Source organism: Cervus canadensis, chromosome X, assembly GCF_019320065.1.
Source record: "Cervus canadensis isolate Bull #8, Minnesota chromosome X, ASM1932006v1, whole genome shotgun sequence".
In the NCBI taxonomy this organism is placed as follows: Eukaryota; Metazoa; Chordata; class Mammalia; order Artiodactyla; family Cervidae; genus Cervus; species Cervus canadensis.
The window spans coordinates 7,718,323-7,742,261 of NC_057419.1; the positions used below are offsets into that span (position 1 = coordinate 7,718,323).

General features: G+C 42.2%; 1 protein-coding gene across 1 annotated transcript in view; it reads left to right on the forward strand.

Moving 5' to 3' along the window:
* Positions 1-16,012, forward strand: part of LOC122435987 (odorant-binding protein-like) — a 28,145-nt gene extending 12,133 nt beyond the window's left edge. Inside the window, exons 2-8 of the mRNA XM_043460096.1 lie at positions 444-644; positions 1,106-1,242; positions 3,607-3,677; positions 12,449-12,559; positions 13,479-13,580; positions 14,013-14,055; positions 15,802-16,012. Of these exons, the coding sequence (XP_043316031.1) occupies positions 465-644; positions 1,106-1,242; positions 3,607-3,677; positions 12,449-12,559; positions 13,479-13,580; positions 14,013-14,032 (621 nt within the window). The 5' untranslated portion in view covers positions 444-464 and the 3' untranslated portion in view covers positions 14,033-14,055; positions 15,802-16,012. The remainder of the gene's footprint in view (positions 1-443; positions 645-1,105; positions 1,243-3,606; positions 3,678-12,448; positions 12,560-13,478; positions 13,581-14,012; positions 14,056-15,801) is intronic.
* The last annotated feature ends 7,927 nt before the right edge of the window (positions 16,013-23,939 follow it).

The window sequence follows — 23,939 nt, forward strand, 5'->3', positions numbered from 1 at the left end:
TTGTGCAGACATGCTCATCAGCTTTGAGAAACAGGAGGCTTTTCAAGGGTCACTTACAAAACAGATTTTCCTTGGCTAACCCACACAGTCAATATTTACTTTTACATAATAAATTTTGAACACTCTCCCCTGGGCTTAGTGAACAATATGGGGGCTTGGAGGCAGGCTGGTGGTATGTACCTTGGACAGCTCATCCCATTTTGGATCTCTGGATATAAAGAAAAATATATATTCCTGACCTTGAAATTATCACATGTGTACTGTGATTTCTCACTTATTCATAATCTTCTTTCAAAACAAATCTTATTATGAAAATGACAAAATGCCAAATCCACGTCAGCTTCTCTTAAAACTAATCTCATTATTGAAATGACAGAGTGGCAGATCGCTTATTTCTGCCAACCAGGAAACTGAGGATGACATCTGTGTAACTTTGGTTGTAGAGGAACAACCATTGGTCCGTGATGCATCACGCCAACAGATGCACGCTAGAAAAGAGGCACCGGTTTTGCATCCTCTCCAACCACTGGGACACCCTCAGCTTCTGCAGAAGAAGAGACGGCGAGATGAAGATTCTGCTGCTCAGCGCTGTCCTTGGTCTGCTTTATGCAGGCCTAGGTGAAGCTCAGCTACTTCTCGTACCGGTACCAGGGGTGGTGCACGCTGGGAGGAGGTCTTGGGGTAATGTGTGTGCGGGTCCCTTTTGAGGCTCGGTCATGTGGATCCCTAAGTCTGGCCATCTCCCTGCAACTCAAAGTCGCTCCATTCACTCACTCTATACCTGTTCTGCATGGCCTCCATGTCATCTCTGCCGTCTATTCATTGGCTCTCATGCATGTTCACTGCTCTTGTAAAACAGAAGGAAGATCACATGGCTATTGGATGAGGGCTCTTGCATTTGACAAGACAGCTCAAGCTATCTCAGGAATGCCTCAGTTCCTTCTTTTACGCGAGTTGAGTTTCCAAATGATTTTATACCTAGGGCAGTGTCCATAAAGATGGGTAACTTCTGCCCAAGTGAAAGGACAAGGGAACCTCCTGAGCGATGATGTCGGGCAGAATTTGCAGAGATGGATGAAGCTTCCTCACAGGAATTTGATTTTAGTTTTCAGGGGCATGGAAAACCCATTATATCTCAGCCAGTAACAAAGAACTTGTCACTGAGGGCGGACCATTCCACATTTACGTGCGTCATGTTCAGTTTCATCCAAATGACACAGCTGACGTCGACTTTTATCTCAAGTAAGTAAAAATCACCCCGAAGGAAACAAACAAACAAAAAACCCATAAGCTCTTGAGTCTAGCGGAGGGTGTGGCTTCTCCATCTGCTGGGAATTCCGAATGATGGTGAGAGAGTAATGCCGTGAGTTGTGGTTGCGCAGGGTCTCAGAGCTGGGGTGGGGGCTGCTCACTTGTGAGCCTCCAGGGGAAGTCCTGGTGCTTTTGCTTAGAAGAGGGTGGGAGTTCCAGAAGCTCCACTGGCAGCAACCCATTAAATGAAAGAGGGACTTGGCAGCGGGAAGAGGCTCATGTCCTGGAACCAACCAGGGGCTTGAACCCTTCCTGCAGAGTCTGTAAGAGATGCTTCCCATCAAGCCCAGAACCTGACGGTACTGGGAGAGCCCACAGTGAGCTCTGCTCTGTGGGGCATCCTCACGGGAATATTTCATCACCACCGAATTCACTAAAGTCTTCACAGCCCCAGATGAGCTTCCCTGGTGATATTAGGGGTAAAGAACATGGATTTCCCCCAGCCAGAATTCTGGAGTGGGTTGCTATTCCCTTCTCCAAGGGGATCTTCCTGACCCCGGGAGGGGACTCTGGTCTCTTGCATTGCAGGCAGATTCTTTACCACCGAGCCAAGAGAGTATACATACAGTGATATTATAACCACACATACAGAAACAGACTCACAGAAACACACAGATATATATCACACACACATATTTATACACGTGTGTGTTGTCACTAATATTTTAAGAATACCTATTATCATCCTCTGCTGTCTTGACATTTTTGGTCCCCTGTATTTAACTTGTCACACAGCCACCATTTCTGAAATCATCTTTACTGAAGTGTATTTATGTATAATCTGCACCTTTGTCGAGGTCTTAATTCCATATGCTTTGATATATCCACAACTGTCCCATGAGCTCCACAGTTGAGATATAGAATTCTGGGCTTCCATGGTGGCTCAGGCATAAAGAATCCGCTTGCCAGTGCAGGAGACACAAGTTGCATCTCTGGTCCAGGAAGACCCCACATGCTGCAGAGAAACAAGGCATGTGTGAAACAACTCTAGGGCCCGTGTTCCAGAGCCCATGCTCCACAAAAGAAGCTACCCAGAGTGAGAAGCCTGAGACTCCAGAGTAGCCCTCGCTCATCACAACTAGAGAAAAGCCAAATAGCAACAAAGACTCAGCACAGTCAAAGATAAAGATTAGGATGATATATATATATATATAATTTCTCCATCACAGCTCCTTTTCTTCAGTCATTTTTCAATGTCTACCCCTTGGGCAACAGGTAACAACTGACCAGCTTATTCTCACCTTTTCTGGATCTTCAGATGACAAAGTTATGCACTCTGCATCATTTTCTCTGGTTTCTCTCACTCAGCACAATGGTTTTAAAATTTAACTTTGTGTCCGCATATACAGGGAGCTGTGTATTCCAGCCACATGAAAGGGCTTGGATTGCATAGATACAATTTTGTAAATTTGCAGCTTTTGGAAAATTCTTTGGTTCCCACCTTATGATTCTCTTCAGTAAGTTCAGTGTATTTCCCTAAAGACTGATAACAGTAAAATCAATTCCTTTGCAAGGAGTCCATTCAAAAATTAACCCAATTCTTGTTGAGTTATTTCCATTTTAATATTTGTTTCCTGTGCATTCTATGTGCCAAATATACCTTTTTTTTTTTCACATACATGCCCAGAGGACAATATAGGAAGTCACCCGAACCCTTCTGTTACATAGGTAACAATATATACTTTACATATATTATATATGTATAATTTCCTTATATCATACAAGCATATCATGTGTACTTGTGTTTTTGCTTGTGTGTCTGTACGTGTAAATGTGTATACAGCACATAGATGTCTTTAAAATTTAATCCTTTTACGGGATTGTGATGTACAAAGAGTGTGGGTTTTGAGAAAATTAAAAATTTTCTTCTAACTCTTGGTGATATTTGGGTCTCATATTCTCTAATGAATCACCCCCAGGGTTGTGAGAACAGCCAACATCTGTCATGATGGCTATTCCTCTCAGTTTTCAGAAACTATATAAAGGAACGGCTCATTCTTATTAGGTTTTCCTAAAATTCTAGACGTCTCCATGTGTATTGGCTTTAAACAAGACCTATAGTGTATTTGAAGTTTATCTTCAGAACAACTAGTCAGATCTAATGTGTAGACAAACCATCTTTGTCACCCGAGAGTTGCTTGATCTAAGACAACATATTTCTTCTCTTTGTTCACATTGTTCACAGGTACTGAGGTGATACAAGCACAATCTGGGGTGTGATACAAAAAGAAATTCTAATTATATACCAAATCTTCCTATTTTAATAAAACAACTTGAATATATTTTGTCTTTAAGGTCAGATGGAGAATGCGTAAAAAAACGTGTCACAGGAGTAAAGCGAGAAACTGGGGTTTATGATGCTGAATGTAAGTATTTGATGTTGAATGTAAGAGTGTTTCACTGGGAGGAGTGCGTTTGGGTGGAAATCTTGGTCTTGACTTCCTTCAGTTACCCCCATACACCTGCATTCTACCACTCCTAACAATTAGAAGTGAAGGACTGGACCGTTTCCACACAGCTGAGTTTTACTCAATAAGACTAGAGCCAGGCACCCTAGAGTGTGAAGTCAAATAGGCCTTAGGAAATATTACTAGGAAAAAAGTTAGTGGAGCTGATGATATTCAACCTGAGCTATTGAAAATCCTAAAAGACACAGCTGTTAAAATGCTGTACAGAATATGCCAGCAAATTTGCAAAGCTGAGCAGTGGCCACAGGACTGCAAAAGGCAGTTTCTGTTCCCATCCCAGAGAAGGGCAATGTCAAACAATGGTAACTACCACACAGTCACGCTAATTTCACATGCTAGTCAGTTTGTGCTCCAAATCCTTCAAGCTGGGCTTTAGCAGCACATGAACCTAGAATTTCCAGATGTGCAAGCTGGGTTTTGAAGAGGCTGAGGAACCAGAGATCAAATTGCCAACATCTGCTGGATCATGGAGAAAGTAAGGGAGTTCCAGAAAAACACTAACTTCTGCTTCACTGATTATGCTAAAGACTTTGACTAAAGGCTTGCCACAAACTGTGGACAATTCTTAAAGACATGGGAATACCGGAACACCTTACCTGTTTCCTAAGAAACCTGTATGTGAATCAAGAAGCAACAGTTAGAACTGCACAGGAAAACATGCATTGGTTCCAAATTGGGAAAGCAATAACTCGGGTCTGTATATTATCATCCTGTTTACATAACTTATATGCAGAGTGCATCGTGTGAAATGCCAGGCTAGATGAATCACAAGCTAGAATCAAGATGGCCAGGAGAAATATCAAGAGCCTCTGATATGCAAATGATACCACTCTATTGGCAGAAAGTGAAGAGGAACTGAAGAGCCTCTGAATGAGGGTGAGAGAGGAGAATGAAAAAGCACGTTTGTCAATTTTGTTTATTTTTTCATAAAACCAGCTTTTAGATTTGTCAATTTTTGCTATGGTCTCTTTAGTTTCTTTTGCATTTATTTCTGCCCTAATTTTTTAGATTTCTTTCCTTCTACTCACCCTGGGGTTCTTCATTTCTTCCTTCTCTAGTTGCATTAGATGTAGAGTTAGGTTATTGATTTGACTTTTTTCTTGTTTCTTGAGGTAAGCCTGTAATGCTATGAACCTTCCCCTTAGCACTGCTTTTACAGTGTCCCATAGGTTTTGGGTTGTTGTGTTTTCATCTTCATTCATTTCTATGCGTATTTTGATTTCTTTATTGATTTCTTCTATGATTTCTTGGTTACTCAGGAGCGTGTTATTTAACCTCCTTATGTTTGAATTTTTAGCAATTTTTCTCCTGTAATTGAGATCTAATCTTACTGCACTGTGGTCAGAAAAGATGAATGGAATGATTTCAATTTTCTTGAATTTTCCAAGACTAGATTTATGGCCCAGGAGGTGATCTATTCTGGAGAAAGTTCCGTGTGCACTTGAGAAAAAGGTGAAGTTGATTGTTTTGGGGTGAAATGTCCTATAGATATCAATTAGGTCTAGCTAGTCCATTGTGTCATTTAAGGTTTGTGTTTCCTTGTTAATTTTCTGTTTAGTTGATGTATCCATAGTTGTGAGTGGGGTATTCAAGTCTCCCACTATTATTGTGTTACTATTAATTTCCTCTTTCATACTTGTTAGCTTTTCCCTTACATATTGTGGTACTCCTATGTTGGGTGCATATATATTTATAATTGTTATACCTTCTTCTTGAATTGATCCTTTGATCATTATGTAGTGTCCTTCTTTGTCTCTTTTCACAGCATTTATTTGAAAGTCTATTTTATCTGATATGAGTATTGGGACTCCTGCTTTCTTTTGTTCTCTGTTTGCATGAAATAGTTTTTTCCAGCCCTTCACTTTTAGTCTGTATGTGTCTCTTGTTTTGAGGTTGGTCTCTTGTAGACAGCATATATAGGGGTCTTGATTTTGTATCTATTCAGCCAGTCTTTGTCTTTTGGGTGGGGCATTCAACCCATTTACAATTAAGGTAATTATTGATAGGTCTGTTCCCGTTGCCATTTACTTTGTTGTTTTGGGTTCACGTTTATACAACCTTTCTGTGTTTCCTGTCTAGAGAAGATCCTTTAGCATTTGTTGAAGAGCTGGTTTGGTAGTGCTGAATTCTCTCAGCTTTTGCTTGTCTGTAAAGCTTTGTAATTCTCCTTCATATCTGAATGAGATCCTTGCTGGGTACAGTAATCTAGGTTGTAGGTTATTCTCTTTCATTACTTTAAGTATGTCCTGCCATTCCCTTCTGGCCTGGAGGGTTTCTATTGATAGATCAGCTGTTATCCTTATGGGAATCCCTTTGTGTGTTCTTTGTTGCTTCTCGCTTACTGCTTTTAATATTTGTTTTTTGTGTTTTATCATTGTTACTTTGATTAATATTAACCCAATATTTGATTAATATAAACCCAAGGGTGTTTCACCTTGGGTTTATCCTATTTGGGACACTCTGGGTTTCTTGGACTTGGGTGGCTATTTCCTTCCCCATTTTAGGGAAGTTTTCAGCTATTATCTCCTCAAGTATTTTCGCATGACCTTTCTTTTTGTCTTCTTCTTCTGGGACTCCTATGATTCGAATGTTGGGGCCTTTCACATTGTCCCAGAGGTCCCTGAGGTTGTCCTCATTTCTTTTGATTCTTTTCTCTTTTTCCCTCTCTGCTTCATTTATTTCCACCATTTTATCTACTATCTCACTTATCCTATCTTCTGTCTCCGTTATTCTACTCTTGGTTCCCTCCAGAGTGTTTTTGAGCTCATTTATTGCATTATTCATTTTTAATTGACTCTTTTTTATTTCTTCTTGGTCTTCATTAAATATTTCTTGCATCTTCTCAATCTTTGTCTCCAGGCTATTTATCTGTAACTCCATTTTGTTTTCAAGATTTTGGATCATTTTTATTATCATTATTCTAAATTCTTTTTCAGGTAGATTCCCTATCTCCTCCTCTTTTGTTTGACTTGGTGGACATTTTTCATGTTCCTTTACCTGTTTGGTATTTCTCTGCCTTTTCATCTTGTTTAGATTGCTGTGTCTGCAGTGGGCTTTCTGTATTCTGGAGGTCTGTGGTTCCTTTTTATTGTGGAGGTTTCACCCAGTGGGTGGGGTTGGACGATTGGCTTGTCAAGGTTTCCTGGTTAGGGAGGCTTGCGTCAGTGTTCTGGTGCATGGAACTGGATTTCTTCCCTCTGGAGTGCAATGGAGTGCCCAGTAATGAGTTTTGAGATGGGTCTATGTGTCAGGTGTGACTTTGGGCAGCCTGTATGTTGACGTTCAGGGCTTTGTTCCTGCATTGCTGAAGAATTTGCATGGTATATCTTGTTCTGAACCTTACTTGCTCTTGGGTGGTGGTTGGTTTCAGTGTAGGTATGGAGGCTTTTGTATGGCCTCTTATTACTTAATGTTCCATGTAGTCAGGAGTTTTCTGGTGTTCTCAGGTTTTGAGTTTAAGCCTCCTGCCTCTGGATTTCAGTCTTATTCTTCCAGTAGTCTCAAGACTTCTCCAACTATACAGCACTGATGATAAAACTTCTAGGTTAATGGCGAAAAGATTCTCCCCCGTGAGGGACACCCAGATAGGTTCCCAGAGCTACATGAAAAAGAGGAGAGAGGGGGAGGAGATAGAGATGAGCAGGAGGAGAAAAAGGGGGACTCAAGAGGAGAGAAACAGATCTCTGCAATTCTCTATTCCCATAGTGTTCTCCATAGCCCAGACACTCACAAAGATTCACAGAATTGGATTGGGAAGAGAAGGGGAAAGGAGGAAACAGAGGTGTTCTGAGGTAGAAAACGGAGAGTCAAAAGTGGGAGAGAGTAATCAACACATTCCTGAGTAAAAATGGGAGCTGAAGATTGGATTCTTAAATGTCCAAAGTATATATCACATACTGAAAAACAAAGATTAAAAATCTAGAGTAGAGGTTAGTCTCTTAAAAATACAATATTGAAAACAAGAACAAAAACACAAAAGATTTTAGAAATATATATGAAGTTCTGTTTCAAAATAGGGCTTCTCTCTCTCTCTTTTTTTTTTTGCAAGGTTATAGGGAAATGAAAATGAAAATTAAGGAGTAGTAGAGGAGTAATTGAGGACTTTAAAAGAAAATTAGAGAAAAAGAAAAAGAAAGAAAAAAAAAAGAAAAGAGAAACAAGAAAAAAAAATTTTTTTCCTGATTAAAAAAAATCGTAAAAAATATATGAAAATGAAAGTTAAGGAGCAATGGGGGAATAATAGAGAATTTTAAAAGAAAATAAGAGAAAAAAGAAAAAAGAAAAGAAAAAAAATTTTTAAATAAAAAAAAGGTAAAAATATATCTAGGAATTTCTCTGGAGCTACTGCAGTCGGTGTGGGTTCGTTTCAATTTCAGAGAGCTCCTCGTTCCAGCTTACACTTCTTGATATCTATAGGCCCCTTCCGGTGTAGTCGGTGTTATCTACAGGGATTTTAATCTGTTGCACCGGTCCCTTCTGAAGCGGTTCCCTTTGTTTATTTGGCTTCTGTTTGCTGGTCTCTTCAGAGCCTCATTTCCGCCCTGACACAGGCGGGCGGAGGTGGACTCTTATTCAGTTAGCTAGTTCCGTCGCGCTGCGGGGAGGGAGGGCGCTGTTCTCCCCGTCTACGCTGCTCAGGCTCCTGGCTGCTCTATATGAGGTTGCCCTGTGTTGGATGTGGTTCCAGTTTTCGGGTATTCCACAAAAGCGTGGACTCGGTTGGGCCTGCGTTTTGTGCCTTCCCCAGCCTGAGCAGCTCAGGCAGACAGGAGCTTGACGGGTGCACTCTCCCTCGGGGCGGTGCGCCTTCTCCCCTACATGGCCCCAGCCTCAGTTTCCACCCGCACCAATCGGGTGTGTGTGCCTTGAGTTTAGCCGCGACCCTCCCAGCGGATGTCGACCATCCAGAAACTCAGGAAGTCTTTGGTTAGAAACTGGAGGCCTGTTTGCAGTGTGGTAGGGGATGCTGTCTTTGGGGCAGAGTTTGCCCCTTTCCCCTCCTCCCTGCCTCCTGCCGCTGGTGGGGCTGGGCCAGTCCGCAGCCGCCTAGCTCCTCTAGACTTGCTCAGACCCTTTGTTCTGCGAACGGCCGGCAGTGTGTTCGGGCCGGTTAATTTTCTCTCTCTCTCTCTTGTTATCCCACAGTTTAAGTTGGAATCTCACAAAAGCTCCCTCCGATTGCCCTCAGGGCACTCAGACCCGGTCCTTACCCTAAGCAATTCCGCCCCCTCCTCTCCGTTCCGCCCCCACTTGCTGGTGGCGGATGCGGGCGTCTGGGGTACTTTTCTGCTGGAGTTGCTTTTAGGCACATAATCTGTGGATTTTATTTATTCTTCCCCTCACAGTCAGGTTGACCTCTGAGATTCAAAAACTTCCCCCAGACCCGCCAGTGCGAGGGTTTCCTGGTGTTTGGAAACTTTCTCTATTAAGACTCCCTTCCAGGGATGGGTCTCCATCCCTAGCTCTTTTGTCTCTCTTTTTATGTTTTATCTTTTGTCCTACCTCCGTTTGAAGGCAATGGGCTGCTTTTCTGGGCTCCTGATGTCCTCAGCTAGCGATCAGAAATTGTTTTGTGAAGTTTGCTCTGCATTCAATTGTTCTTTCAATGAATTTGTAGGGGAGAAAGTGGTCTCCCCATCTATTCCTCCTCATCTTGGCTCCTCCCCCCAAAAAAGCACGTTTGAAACACAGCCTTCAAAAAATGAAGACCATGACATCTGGTTCCATTACTTCATGGCAAATAGAAAGGGGAAAGTGTGGAAGCAGTGACAGATTTTATTTTCATGGGCTCCAAAATCACTGCAGATGGTGACTGCAGCCATGAATTTAAGAGATGCTTACTCCATGGAAGTAAAGGTAGGACAAATTTAGACAGTGCATTTCAAGGCAGAGATGTTGCTTTGCTGACAACAAACCATAGCGTCAAACCTATGATTTTTCCTGTAGTCATGTATGGATGTGAAAGCAAAAAGATCATATGATGGTCAGACCATAAAGAAGGCTGAGCACCAAGGAATTGATACTTTTGAACTGTGGTGCTCAAGACTCTTGAAGTCCCTTGAACTGCAAGAAGATCAAACAGGTTAATCTTAAAGGAAACCAACTCTGAGTATTCATTGAAAGGACTGATGATGAAGCTGAAATTCCAATAATTTAGCCACCTGATGTGGAGTGCTGACTCATTTGAAATGACCCTGATGCTGGGAAAGATTGAAGGCAGGAGGAGAAGGGGGCGACAGAGGATGAGATGGTTGGATGGCATCACTGACTCGATGGACATGAGTTTGGGTAAACTCTAGGAATTTGTGATGGACAGGGAGGCCTGGTGTGCTGCAGTCCTTGGGGTTGCAAAAAGTAGCAAATGACTGAATGACTGAACTGAGACTGAGATGGTTCTCACAGAAAATTTACAAGAACTGATGTCTCAAGGTTCTGTCTTGAGTTTGTACATTGGGGTCGATCACTTTTTAAAAACAGTCTTAAGACATCTAAATCTGACCAAGGTTTGGAGGATGTACTTGAATCCAAGGGAACTATCCTGAGTTCAATCATTAAGGCAGCTTGTGTTCAAACCAATGGGGGTGCTGGCTAAGATTTATATCCTTAAGTCCTCCATGAGGTTTTCTAAGCACCATTCCTAATTTTAAGTGGCTGAAGAGGTACACGTTTGATGAAAATTTGAGTATATCCATATGTGATCACAAGCCTTGCCTAAACAAAGTATTGGCACAGATGCAAATGCAATGACTGCAAAGAAGTGAATCTTATGCCTGAAATATTTCCCCATACATTGGGGATAATTTCTAATAGTTGATAATTTTTAAATTATGCTCTCATATTCTTCAGTTCAGTTCATTTGCTCAGCCGTGCATGACTCTTTGCAACCCCATGGACTGCAGCACGCTAGGCTTCCCTGTCCACCACCAATTCCCAGAGCTTGCTCAAACTTGTGTCCATCGAGTCAGTGATGCCATCCAACCATCTCACCCTCTGTCATCCCCTTCTCTTCCTGCCTTCAATCTTTCCATGCATCATTATTCCCATATTATTTTTTCCTTTGATTGAGTCATGAATGCTTCCACTGTTATTGTTTCTTTTGTTGTTGTAATACCTTTCAGCTGGAGTTTTACAGAGCAAATAACAAGGGAGAGAAACAGAAGAGTTTGCTGTCTCGCCCAGGTCTCTTTCAGGAGCTAACCGCCAGGAGTGTTTGGTGGGGTGTGGTGTGTCTCATCAAGCACAGCACAAACAGTGACCTTGTCAGTGACCTGAAACCCAGAAGACAGATTGACTCTGTGTACCATGGCCTTCACAGACAATTCAGTGATGCTGCCATGCCCACCTTGGTGAAGTCATGGTCAAGAACAGGTGGTCACTTATAATCTGAAGACATGCATTGTCAGGCTTAATTTATTCCAATGTGATCCAAGGTTCATGGACTCATGGTTGGTTTGGGCGTGTTGTACATATTTCCGGGGTTATGAGATGGAGAAGCTGTTTCAGCTGCTCTTTTTCTTCTCCTTCTCAAGCAGACTGATGATTTTCAGTATTTTAGACACTGAATAAAGGTGTTTTCCTGTCTCAGGAACACAGTTGGGCAGTTTTACATCCCATCTCGCTGAGTGATTGCAGGAAGGTGTGACAGAGGCCAGGAGAGGCAGAATGGAAGTAGACAGTTTAGAGGTGACATGCAGTAGGTCAGAGCTGCTTCTTGTCCAGACACGTTGGGCAGAGTGGTCGGACAGGCAGAGAGGAGGGGCAGGGCTGCAGGTGGGGACGGGCTCACTGCCTGCACGTCCCAGCAGGTGAACTGTCTTCAGAACAGACAGGGCAGGGGGCTCTGTCATACCCCAGACTGAGCGGGCAGAGGAGACAGAGTAATTAATGTAAAGTATTCCGAAGGTTGCCAGGAAGAGGCTTAGGCACTCAGGAACACAAGCTTATGAATGGTAGGCTGATTTGGGTCCAGAGAAATCAATGCTATGGCTGGGATAACAGGAATACAAACGATTTTAGAACTTCTGTTTGATAATACCCTCATGCTGTTGAAAACGCTGTTGGGGACTTCCCCGGTGATCCTGTTTTTAAGAGTCGGCCTGCCAACGCAGGACTCATGGATTGGATCCCTGGCCCGGGACGATTCTGCATGCCATGGGGCACAAAGCCCATGTGCCACAGCTACTGAGCAGATGCTCTAGAGCCAGCGAGCAGCAACGACACAGCCCACACCTCCTAGAGTCTCTGCTCGACCAAAGAGAAGCCACTGCAACGAGAAGCCAGTGTACCCCAACTGGAGAGTGGTCCCCGGGTCCAGACAAGTAGAGAAAGCCTGCAGACAGCGAGGAACATTCAGAGTAGCAAACAATTAACTGAAATTAGATAAATTTTAAAAATATGCATCTATTGGTTTCATTAGGACACAGGTTCTAGAAAGCATCTTAGTAAGACAGCAAGGAGTGACTGGTTATCTGTAGGGAACGTGAGAATGAGGAAGGCCTTGCCTCCTCTTCTTGCCGTTGTATCCACGGTATCATTCAGGGCACCTGTGGAGCGAGGCTTCCATCAATACCACACGTGCCGTTCGTAATGCCCCCAGTCTGTCACAATACATCTAACTGACAACAAATGAATGCGGGGTGGTACATATGTATCTCTTCTCTCTCTCACAGATGCGGGTCAAAACGAAGTCAGAATTCTTCACTTGTCAGATAACGCTATTATAGTATATGTTCACAATGTGGCTGAAGATGGAAAAGAGACAGACTTGGTTGGGATAATCGGTATGTATGGCATTCTAAATTTCCCATTGCCTCTGTCACACAACATGTCCATGTCAGAACTTTCATTCAGAAAATCACGAGGTGTTGGCAATATTCACTATTCACTGTGCAAGGTCTTCGTATTCATGTTCACCAACTTAAGTATCCTGGAAGGTAACCTACTAAGAATCAGGGGCCAAAAGTAATTTTCAAACATTTGAAAATAATCTCTACTCACTGATATTTAAAATCATTATTTTTATAGAGTATTTTAAAAAAATACATCATCTAAGCTCAAGCCATGGCTATAATGAGGCTGGCCTGAATGACATCACTTTATATCAGTTTTCTCATGCATTATAACCCCTGGAACAGAAACTTGTAAAATAACTCTTCGTCCTGTTCAATTATCACAATGCACTCTTCTTGTGAACAGTGACATGACCCCAAATGATCACAAGAAGCACTGCAGTGCGTGTACCATTGAGATAATAGAGGTCAGTTTCAGGAAAGGGACAGTGTAGAATTGTTGGCTAAAGAGTAAACTGTCTCCCAAGTGGTGTGTGATGGGGTTAATGTGTCTCCACAATGGGAAAACCCTGCTTCCTGTTAAATCTGTCCAGTACAAGACAGGAATCCAGGTACAGGTCCTGGGAAGTTAAAAAAGAAGCAAGTCAGTTGCCTACAGAGATGGCTTGAGTCTCAAGTTCTTGCAACTCCTGCAAGTCTTAGGGGGTCCTGCTGCTGATGCTGGCAGGATTTAGTTACAGAGTTAGAGGGAAACTAATTCTTAGGACAGTAGATATCTGCAACATGGGACATGGAAACTGTTTGAGTCTCTCTTAAATTATACAGGTGGAGATCAGATTGGCACATTCAATTCCTTGTTCTGTATATTCAGAGATTTCGTGTGTTCTCCTTTTTGCATGGTGATTTTCAGGCAAACGTGACAAGATTTCAGACAGAGACTATCAGAGGTTCGAAAAGGAGACGACTGATAGAGGGATTCCAGAAGAAAATATTGTGAATTTCACTGATAATGGTAATGAAATTACACTTTTTTCTGACTATATCTTTCACCTGGTATGTAAATATCAGGAAGCAAATCAATTTATTTAAAATTTCTTTTCCCATAAGTAATCTCATGTAGAATGGTGGTTGATGGTGGTTTAGTCTCTGAGTCATATGTGCCTCTTGTCAGTCCATGGACTGTAGTCCGACAGACTCCTCTGTCCATCGGATTTTCCAGGAAAGAGTCCTGGAGTGGGTTGCCATTTCTTTCTCCAGGCAAACATTCAGACCCAGGGATGGAACCTGGGTCTCCTGTACTGCAGGCAGATTCTTTATTGACTGAGCTATCAGGGAAGCTCCTCTTATAAAATACATTACTTAAAAAAGAAAAGAAATCTTAAAAATACTGGAGAATGGTCATAATCAGAGGCTCTTTGATTTCTCCCATTTTGTTTTTCCACAGATGACTGTCCAGAGGAGTGAATAAAATTGAGGTCAACAGTTTTGTAAGTATACATAGTTTGTTATTAATGGTGCCCCACCAGATAAATCAATAAGGATACATTGTTATTTTAGGCTTAATGCCCAAAAAGTGGCTTCAATTGTGTCAGACTCGGCACAACCCCCATGGTCTGTAGCCCACCAGGTTCCTCTGTCCATGGGATTCTCCAGGTAAGAAAACTAGAGTTGGTTGCCATTTCCTTCCCCAGGGGATCTTCTCAATCTGGGGATCGAACAAACCTTTCTACATTGCCTGTATCAGCAGGCGGATTTTTGTTTGTTTATTTGTTTGTTTTCTTACCACTAGCACTTATTTCATACATGCCAAACATTGCACGTAACAATTCTTTGTCCCGATAACTTGCATTCTAGCACTAGAGAGCCTTGTCTATTCTGTTCAGTAATTTCTCTTATCTTGAGATGTATGAAATTAGAGATTGTTTGCTTGATTATTGCTGAGCAGCTTTGGTGAGAGAGCCTTATCCTGCAGGAATCTTGCAGAGCAGTCATCAGAGAGAAGCAGGAATCCCCACACGCTGGTGGAAACAACTTAGTGTTTCCATCAGTCCTGACCTGACAGTTGTCCACACACACCTATCCTCCAGAAACACCAGGATTAAAGAGTGTGCACAGCTTCTCAAGACCAGTGTTTCATCTCACATGACTCTGACAGAATTTAAATGCCTTCCAGCCATACTGTCTGAAATATGCATTTCAATCATATTCCTCCTTAGAAGGAAATTTCTGTTACTGGGATCTTTAAGGTTTTAAAAGTAGGACAGCCACATAAAACAACACTGATCTCAGCTAAAGTGTGGCTTTAATTTCCTGTTGAGAAAAAAAAAAAATGAAAGAAAAAAGGCATAGAAAAACACCAGCTTGAAGATGAGTATGATAAGAAATAATGATGCAAATATTCAGTGGACTATTACTTATCCATAACAAAAGAATGAAATCATGCCATTTGCAGCAACGTGGTTGGGCCTATGGATTGTCAGACTAAGTGAAGCAAGTCAGAAAGAAAAAGACAATTGCAATATGTATCACTTATATATGGAATCAAAAATAAGAGATGGGGGAGGTTATTTACAGAACAGAAACAGACTCACAGATGTGGAGAACAGATGCTGTTGCTAAGGGGAAAGGATTTGGGAAAGATAGATTGGGAGTTTGGGTCAGCTGAGGCAAACTATTATAAACAGCATGGATAGAGAACAAAGTCCAACTGCATAGCACAGGGGACTAAATGCAATTTTCTGTAAAGACCTAAATTGGAAAAGAATCTGAGAAACAATTGATATTAATATATGTATGTATACGTGAATCAGGCTCTAGTACCCCTGAAATTAAAACATCATTAATATCCTGTATCCCAAAATTAAATTTTAAAAAAAATTAATTCTTGAAGACCCAATAGATAAAATCTGTGGAATTAGAAGAAGAATGAAACTCAACCACATTGACAGTAAACCACGTTTAGATTAACATCACCATGAGCATGCATTCTGAAATCATTACACGTCAAATCAACCCCAAATGGAAAATCTCCCCCCATATGTACATTCTGGGGAAACTTTCACAGGGAGCCTGCCATCTCAGAGATGTGGAGTATCGACGTTCACCAGGATTCTGTCCACTGGCTCCCCTTCCAGCTCCTGTACCCTGGACAGCCTGCTGCCTGAGGTTCAACCCTGTCAGCCATCACACAGTCACCTCTACTAAACTTTTGACCCTGTTTTATTTATCTGCAGAGTCACTGAGACCAGTCACATCCTCTTCTGCATGGAGCCAAGATCAACGACACAAAGATGACTTTCCTGCTTCCTGATTAACAAGATCCTTCTCGCTTCACATACACACTTTCTTTCCTGTCTCATTTCTCCTGATCACTGGTCATGTGCTGTCTGGTGGTATTTGGTTTCTGAAGGCTTAAATAAATTGATTTAATATCTGCCCTGAAAATGTGTGGCTGTGCAAAAGTCACTTGATTTCAAACACACAATTTTAAATATCCAGGAAATGTGAGAGCCACTCGGTCGTGTCCGACTCTTTATGACCCCACGGACTATTTAGTCCATGGAATTCTCCAGGCCAGAATACTGGAATTGGTAGCCTTTCCCTTCTCCAGGGAATGTTCCCAACCCAGGGACTGAACCCAGGTCTTCATGATTTCAGGTGGATTCTTTACCAGCTACCAGGGAAAGCCCAGGAAATGGTGCCTTTAATAGGACAGGTGTTCATCAGAAGCAATTCTGATGAGGATTCAATAGAGATGCCCTCAGGTGTCCAGGAGAGAGGGAGAAAAAAGGCCAAACAACCATGGGACAGGAGACAGGGGACAGGATCTCCCCTGTCCTTTAGATGAAATTAAGACTACACGCCTCTTCGATGCAATTCAGCTACCCAAAGAAGTGTCAGTAATACCCTGCTGGGGCCATCAAATGGATGATTCTGACATAACAGAGGGAAAAAGAAGAGCCCACCGGCAAACAAGAGAGACAGCCACCCTGTCTGTTAATATTCATGCTCCCTTTCTGTGGGGCTTCCCACCTGACTCAGTTGGTAAAGAAGCTGCCCATAATTCAGGACACTACCTGCAGCGTAGGAGACCTGGGTTGGATCCCTGGGATGGGAAGATCCCCTGAGAAGGAAATGGTAACCCAGTCCAGGATTCTTGCCTGGAGAATCCCATGAACAGAGGAGCCTGGCAGGCTACAGTCATTGGGGTTTTGAGTTGGACACGACTGAGTGACTAAACCACCACCTCCTGTGGGACAGGATTCACACTGATATAAAACCCCATTATTCCCCTGAGGATCTTTGACATTCCCTGTCTGTCAGAGATATTTTATTCCCCTCTGGATTGCTTCAAACAGATGAGAAACTTATGTTACCCTCCAGTGGCTCATGCAAAGTTCTTAAAACATGACATCAAACATCCAATGTGGGAATTGAAAACACTTCCCAAGTTGCTTCATGTCTCTTAAAAGAAAAGGGATTAAGAAAAACTAGAAGTCAAATTGTCAAGGGATGTAAAAAATGTTTCTTAGTTTCAGAAGACTAAGATCATGACATCTTGTCCCATCACTTCATGGCAAATAGATGGGACATGGGAAACAGTGGAAACAGTGCCTGACTTTAGTTCTTTGGGCTCCAAAATCACTGAAGATGATGACTGCAGCCATGAAATTAAAAAACGCTTACTCCTTAGAAGGAAAGTTAAGACCAATCTAGACAGCATATTAAAAAGCAGAGACATTACTTTGTCAAAAAAGGTCCGTCTAGACAAGACTACAGTTTTTCCAGTCGTCATGTATGGATGGGAGAGTTGGACTGTAAATAAAGCTGAGCACTGAAGAATTGATGCTTTTGAACTGTTGTGTTGGAGAAGACACTTGAGAGTCCGTTGGACTGCAAAGAGATCCAACCAGTCCATTCTAAAGGAGATCAATCCTGAGTGTTCATTGGAAGGACTGATGTTGAAGCTGAAACTCCAGTCCTTTGGCCACCTGATTCGAAGAGCTGACTCATTTGAAAGGACCCTGATGCTGGGAAAGATTGAAGACAGTAGGAGAAGGGGATGACAGAGGATGAGATGGTTGGATGGCATCACCGACTCAATGGACATGAATTTGAGTAATCTCTGGCAGTTGGTGATGGACAGGGAGGCCTGGCATGCTTTGTGGTCCATGGGGTCGCAAAGAGTCAGACACTACTGAACAACTTTACTGAATTGAACTGTAAAATACGTCAAAAGAATAATCCTCATGACAGCCAATCAGCTCCTCCAGGTTTACAACATACAGAAAAGTGTCCTGGAGAAGACTGGCAGATAGATTTCAGCCATATGCCTCAAGGCAAGAGACACCAATACCTACTGGTTTGTGTTGATACCTTTACTGGCTGGATAGAGGCTTTCCCTTATAGAACAGAACAGGCAAATGAAGTAATTGAAATTTTAATACATGAGGTCACTCCTTGCTTTGGTCTACTTAGAAAAATTCCAAGTGACAATGGCCCAGCCTTTCAGACTGCAATAATGCAATGAGTCTTTCAGGCCCTAGGAATTGAGTTTCACTTACATCATCCTTAGAATCTCAATCTTTAGGCAAGGTAGAAAAAGCCCATGATATAATCAACAGACATTTATGAAAACTATCACAAGAAACTCACCTTCCATGTATTTCACTACTCCCTTTAGCTGTAGTAAGAAATACTTCACAGTCAATAGGACTCAGCCCTTTTGAGATGTTATATGGAAGGCCATTTGTCACAAATGGCTGACTTCTAGATCAAGATACAGTTGAACTAACAACATTTGTCACTAAGTAACTTCTTTCCAAAGACAGCTACAATCTTTAAAAGATGTGATTGCACAACAAAAAGAAAATAAAAAGTCCTAATATAATCCTGGGGACTTGGTATTAGGAAAGGCCATTCCTAACAATAGTCCCACCTCAACCCCCACGTGGTTGGGATCCTATTCTGTTGTTCTCCCTTCACCAGGCACTGTTAAGGTTACAGGTATAGACACCTGGAATCATCACACATGGATAAAGTCTTAGAATCCTTCAAGAAAAAAATAATAAGGACCATCCAACACCCCCAGAGCAGAAATCACAAGAGAATTCTCAGTGGTTGGAAGGTCAATACACCCTCTTGGGAAGATCAAAAGGACTGTTCAAGAAAGGCCCAGCTAAGTGACTCTTCTATCACAACATGCATGGACACATAATACTCTGTTTTGTTCTTCTTAATGCAATAATGCCCTCTCAAGTCCCTTTAGATTGGACACAGAAAGTTTTCATTTTATGGGCACATTCTCATGCGATGTTCGAAAATCGATCTGATGGTTGAGTCTATGGAGTTCTACCATTAACCTCCATTCATGGACCGCCCTGGTTAATGTCACCCTTAGATGGATCTGATTTTCAAAAGGTATGTCATTTTATGCTTCCCTGCTGGCTCACATGGTAAAGAACCTGCCTGCAATGAGGGAGACCTGGGTATGATTCCCTGGGTTGGGAAGATCCCCTGGAGGAGAACGTGGAGACCCACTCCAGTATTCTTGCCTGGAGAATCCCCACGGAGAGAGGAACCTGATGGGCTACAGTCCACTGTGTCACAGAGTCAGACATGGCTGAGTGACTAAGCATATGTCATTTTGTCCAAGAAGATAAAGATCAAACCAAAATTTTAAATGTCCTTAACATGAATTTATTGACTTGGTATAATACTACTAATGCATTGGGTCACAATCTACATTTTGATTATGATCAAACAGAAAGAGATGTCTATGGCTAATATATAAAAGAAGCAACCAATACTAGCTATGCCTGCAAGGGAACCAAAACCACACAACAAACTGCCCAACAAATACACCAAACCCAGGAACAGTATGTGTGGATAACCCCAGAAAAGGGGCAATTGATAAAAACAGCTCCCATTTGTTGGAAACAAAGTAATCATACCAAATTATATCCTGACAGTACTAAACCTTCAGGATTCTCATCAAAGTCTTTATGTAATCCAACAATAACAGTAAATCATATGAACTCAGCAGATTCAGTCATATTGCCAGGGACTGATTGGGTCAAAAGTCCGGGCATATGATTTTTAGCCCCAAATGGAACCCACTGGATGTGTGGGGCCAATCTTTCACCCCAGTTATCCCCAGGATGGACTGCAAAATGTACCCTGGGATTATTGTTTGCACATGGTCAAATTTTAAATGAATTACCTCATAATCCAATCAATTTCCCTATACAACAGGTGAGATGGACACCATCTGTGTTCCACTGGTATGACTACCTGGCTGCAATATTTGTGCCATCACTTGGCACCGCTGACATAATATTCAGAGAAGAAGCCTTGACTAATTTGACAAGACGAGCTTCAAATGATAATATGATGGAGACGGCAGCCTTCAATTCCAGACAAGCTTTAATGTGCTAAGCTGTATGCCAAAATGGAAAGGCATTAGATATATTAATGGCAGCACAGGGAGGAACTTGTGCCACAATTCATACAGAGCGTTGTGTATATATAGCTGATTACTCACAAAATGTGTCTGATTCTCTTCAAGATCTGAAAAGTAATGTCCAGGCAATGGCCGATTCCACTCCTCATTTTGGAACTGCCCTATGGAACTGGATATCAATTTCCACCTGGTGGAAACCCCTGGTGCGGGTGGGAAGCCTTTGCTCTTATTGCTGTTTGGCCCTTGTGTTCTAAATTCTCTCTTTGTAATATCTCACAAAGAAACTATCAAACTCCAAATGGTTATGGAAATGGCGCCTAAGAGGACATACTGAGATACACTAGATCGTCCCACAGGTGGAGACCCAACTATCATCTGCTAACAATGTCCCCACAGGCTCAAAGACATGAGATTGGTCTTCATCCTTTTCCCCATAATGGCAGTTAGAATTTCCATCTCTAGAGGGGATGGTTTGAGGTAGAAATTGCTAGGCAGTCAGTGTAGGACTCTGAGACTTCAGTCTTGTTTTCAATAAACACCTTGATCCATTAGCCTAAAGTTTTACCCTTTGTCCAGAATTGCTGGAACGTGTCCTTCAGTTCAGCTCAGTTCAGTCACTCAGTCGTGTCCGACTCTTTGTGACCCCATGAACCGCAGCATGCCAGTCCTCCCTGTCCATCACCAACTCCCGGAGTCCACCCAAACCTATGTCCATCGAGTCGGTGATGCCACCCAACCATCTCATCCTCTGTCGTCCTCTTCTCCTCCTGCCCTCAATCTTTCCCAGCATCAGGGTCTTTCCAATGAGTCAACACTTCGCATGAGGTAGCCAAAGTACTGGAGTTTCAGTATGAGGTAGCCAAAGTACTGGAGTTTCAGCTTCAGCATCAGTCCTTCCAATGAACACCCAGGACTGATCTCCTTCAGAACGGACTGGTTGGATCTCCTTGCAGTCCAAGGGACTCTCAACAGTCTTCTCCAACACCACAGTCCAAAAGCATCAATTCTTTGGTGCTCAGCTTTCTTTATAGTCCAACTCTCACATTCATACATGACCACTGGAAAAATCATAGCCTTGACCAGACGGACCTTTTAATGTGTCCTTGGTCTGGTCAATTATCAGCACTCAGATCCAGGGAAGGTCAGTAATTAACTTCTGTTCCATATGCCTGAGGGAAAAAACAACTGGTGCCCATTAATTTTTAGTGGATATATCTGATCCATTGTAAAATGGCCAGGGGCCATGAGAAAGGATGGCAACGTAATCGAAGGACCAAGAGAGGCCATAAAAGTATTAAGCATCTTGACCTCTAAACTGGTTAAAAATGACACATTTTAAGGACAGGAACCAGCCAAAAAGGTACAGATTAAGAATATAAAAATTGCTGTAAGTCCGCCTTTGGGGGATTCTTTACCCCCTCTCAGTGTCTATGCTGAGAGCCTTGTACTTTCTTTCTCTTTAATAAAACCTATTTGCTTGCTGCTGTGAGTGTTTGCATGTTCATGAAGCTGAGTCCTCAGCTCCACAAACAAGAGCACGGATTTCCATTTCATAGAGCCTGTGGAAGGAATTGAGCAACTCTGGCCAGGGTTGCTCTCTGGTGTGTTCCAGGCTCCATAACCCAATGTGCTCAGGTACCTTCCACACCAGCAGGTGAGGGCTCTCCTTTCTTATTCTTTCTTTAAGCTGAAAACCAGGCTAATCAACATTGTGCGGGCTCGGGTCAGGCACTTCAAAGACATTATGGCATCTGCTGCTTGACAGCTCCCGTGACAGGATAAGGGGAACACAGAATTGACCAGACCACTAGTGTCTGCCCCAAGCAAGACAATTTTCAGGCAATCAGACTCATGTTGGTTCATGCAAAACACCAAGCCCACTTCCCCCTGGTGGCCCCCTTCCAGGCAGGACCGCATGGTGGATCACTCAAACCATTTTTCTGTTACCTTCACTACTTTCCCTCTTCTGTCTGGATTGATTGACAGGAGCCTAGGTGTTACCTCTGAGCCTTCCCAAGAGGCCTTGTACCCTGAGCTAAATGAGGAAAAATAAAACTTTCCAGCATAGCTAAATAGGTACGTCAGTAGATATCAAATACTTTCAAAAAGAAAAACAACACCGTCTTTGCTTTATAGAGTCTTCATAGCAAAAGAAGTCTAGCCCCCAAAATCCATCTACCATTCCCCATACCATTCCTGTTTAAGAGGCTTGTAAAAATTAAACGAGGGGATAATAAAGTCATCCTAGGAAGAACTCAGGCTTCCCTGATAGCTCAGTTGGTAAAGAATCCACCTGCAATGCAGGAGACACCGGTTCAATTCCTGAGTCAGGAAGATCCTCTGGAGAAGGGGTAGGCTACCCACTCCTGTATTCTTGGGCTTCCATTGTGGCTCAGCTGGTAAAGAATCCGCCTGTAATGTGGGAGACCTGGCTTCAATCCCTGGGTTAGGACGATCCCCTGGAGAAGGGAAAGGCTACCCACTCCAGTATTCTGGCCCAGAGAATCCCATGGACTGTATAGTCCATGGGGTTGCAAAAAGTTGGACATGACTGAGCAACTCTCACTTCACTTCACTTCAGGAAGAACTCACCTATATTTTTGAGATGAAAAAGTCCTGTAGGTCTTCTCAGCAACACTCATCTGTTCTGCCTTTCTAACACACACATTTGAGAGTGTACTACAAATGTAATTTAGAAGTTGGCATGCCCAAGGTAATTAGAAACTTCTTTTCCTGCAAATATCCAGTCACCTAGCCAAGTGACCTTGATTTATTCCATTTGTCAGAAATCCAAATTTAATCCAACTTCCTTTGCACACTGATGGTTTTTCCTATTGATCAACCTGATTTAGGGCTGATGATAGCTCAGCTGGTAAAGAATCTACCTGCAATTGGGAGTCTTGGGGTTGATCGCTGGGTTGGAAAGATCCCCCCTGGAGGAGGGCATGGCAGCCCACTTCATTATTCTTACCTGGAGAATCCCTGTGGACAGAGGATCCTGGCAGGCAAAATGATGGCTTTTCTATGGCGCAACCTGACTTAAGATAGAAATCTTGAAATGAGAATTGAGGTCTCTCTTTGTATGTCTATATCTTTGTCTTTGGATAAAGTTGCTGCAGTAGATTTGTAAAACAATTCTATTTAATTTGCTCTAACAAAAGTAAGCCCTTACAGAGTTGCAAACCAAACTATTCTAACAGAGGAACCTGTGTACTGAGTTGTGTTCAACTCTTTGAGACCTGATGAACTATAGCCTGCCAGGTTCCTCAGGCCATGGGATTTCCCAAGCAAGAATACTGGAGTGGGTTGCCATTACCTCCTCCAGGGTATCTTCCTGATCAAGGGATTGAACCCCATCTCCTTTGTCTCCTGCATTGGCAGGCAGGCACTTTCCCAGTTGAGCCACCAGGGAAGCCTGAATTATTCTAAATAGAAGAGACATTAAGATAAGTGAAATTGAGGCTCACAGGAACTGAGAAATGTTCAATATTAAACTAGTACCTGGTATTAATATTTAAGTTGATTGATCTAAGTAATGTACACATTTCTTGAGCCACCAACATTAAACATAATATTAGGTAGAATACATTAATTGTGCCTAGGTTTAACATAAGCTAAATAAGATCTTATTATATCTGTTACAAATTTGTTAGCAAGGAAAGTAAGTCAATGTGAAAAAACTTTTGAGGAAAGAGTGTAACTGATATTGAGTTTTCAGTGAACTTTTAGAAAGAATTATGTGTTTTAGGATCTATCCAGATATTCTACAACTTGAAATTTAAATCTGTGCTAAAATAAATTAAGTTATGAATGATTTGTAGAAAATGGACTCCCAAAGGATTTTGTTCCTAATCAATCAAAAATGACTAAGTTAAAAAAAAAAAAAAACACACTTTTTTTTTGAATCAA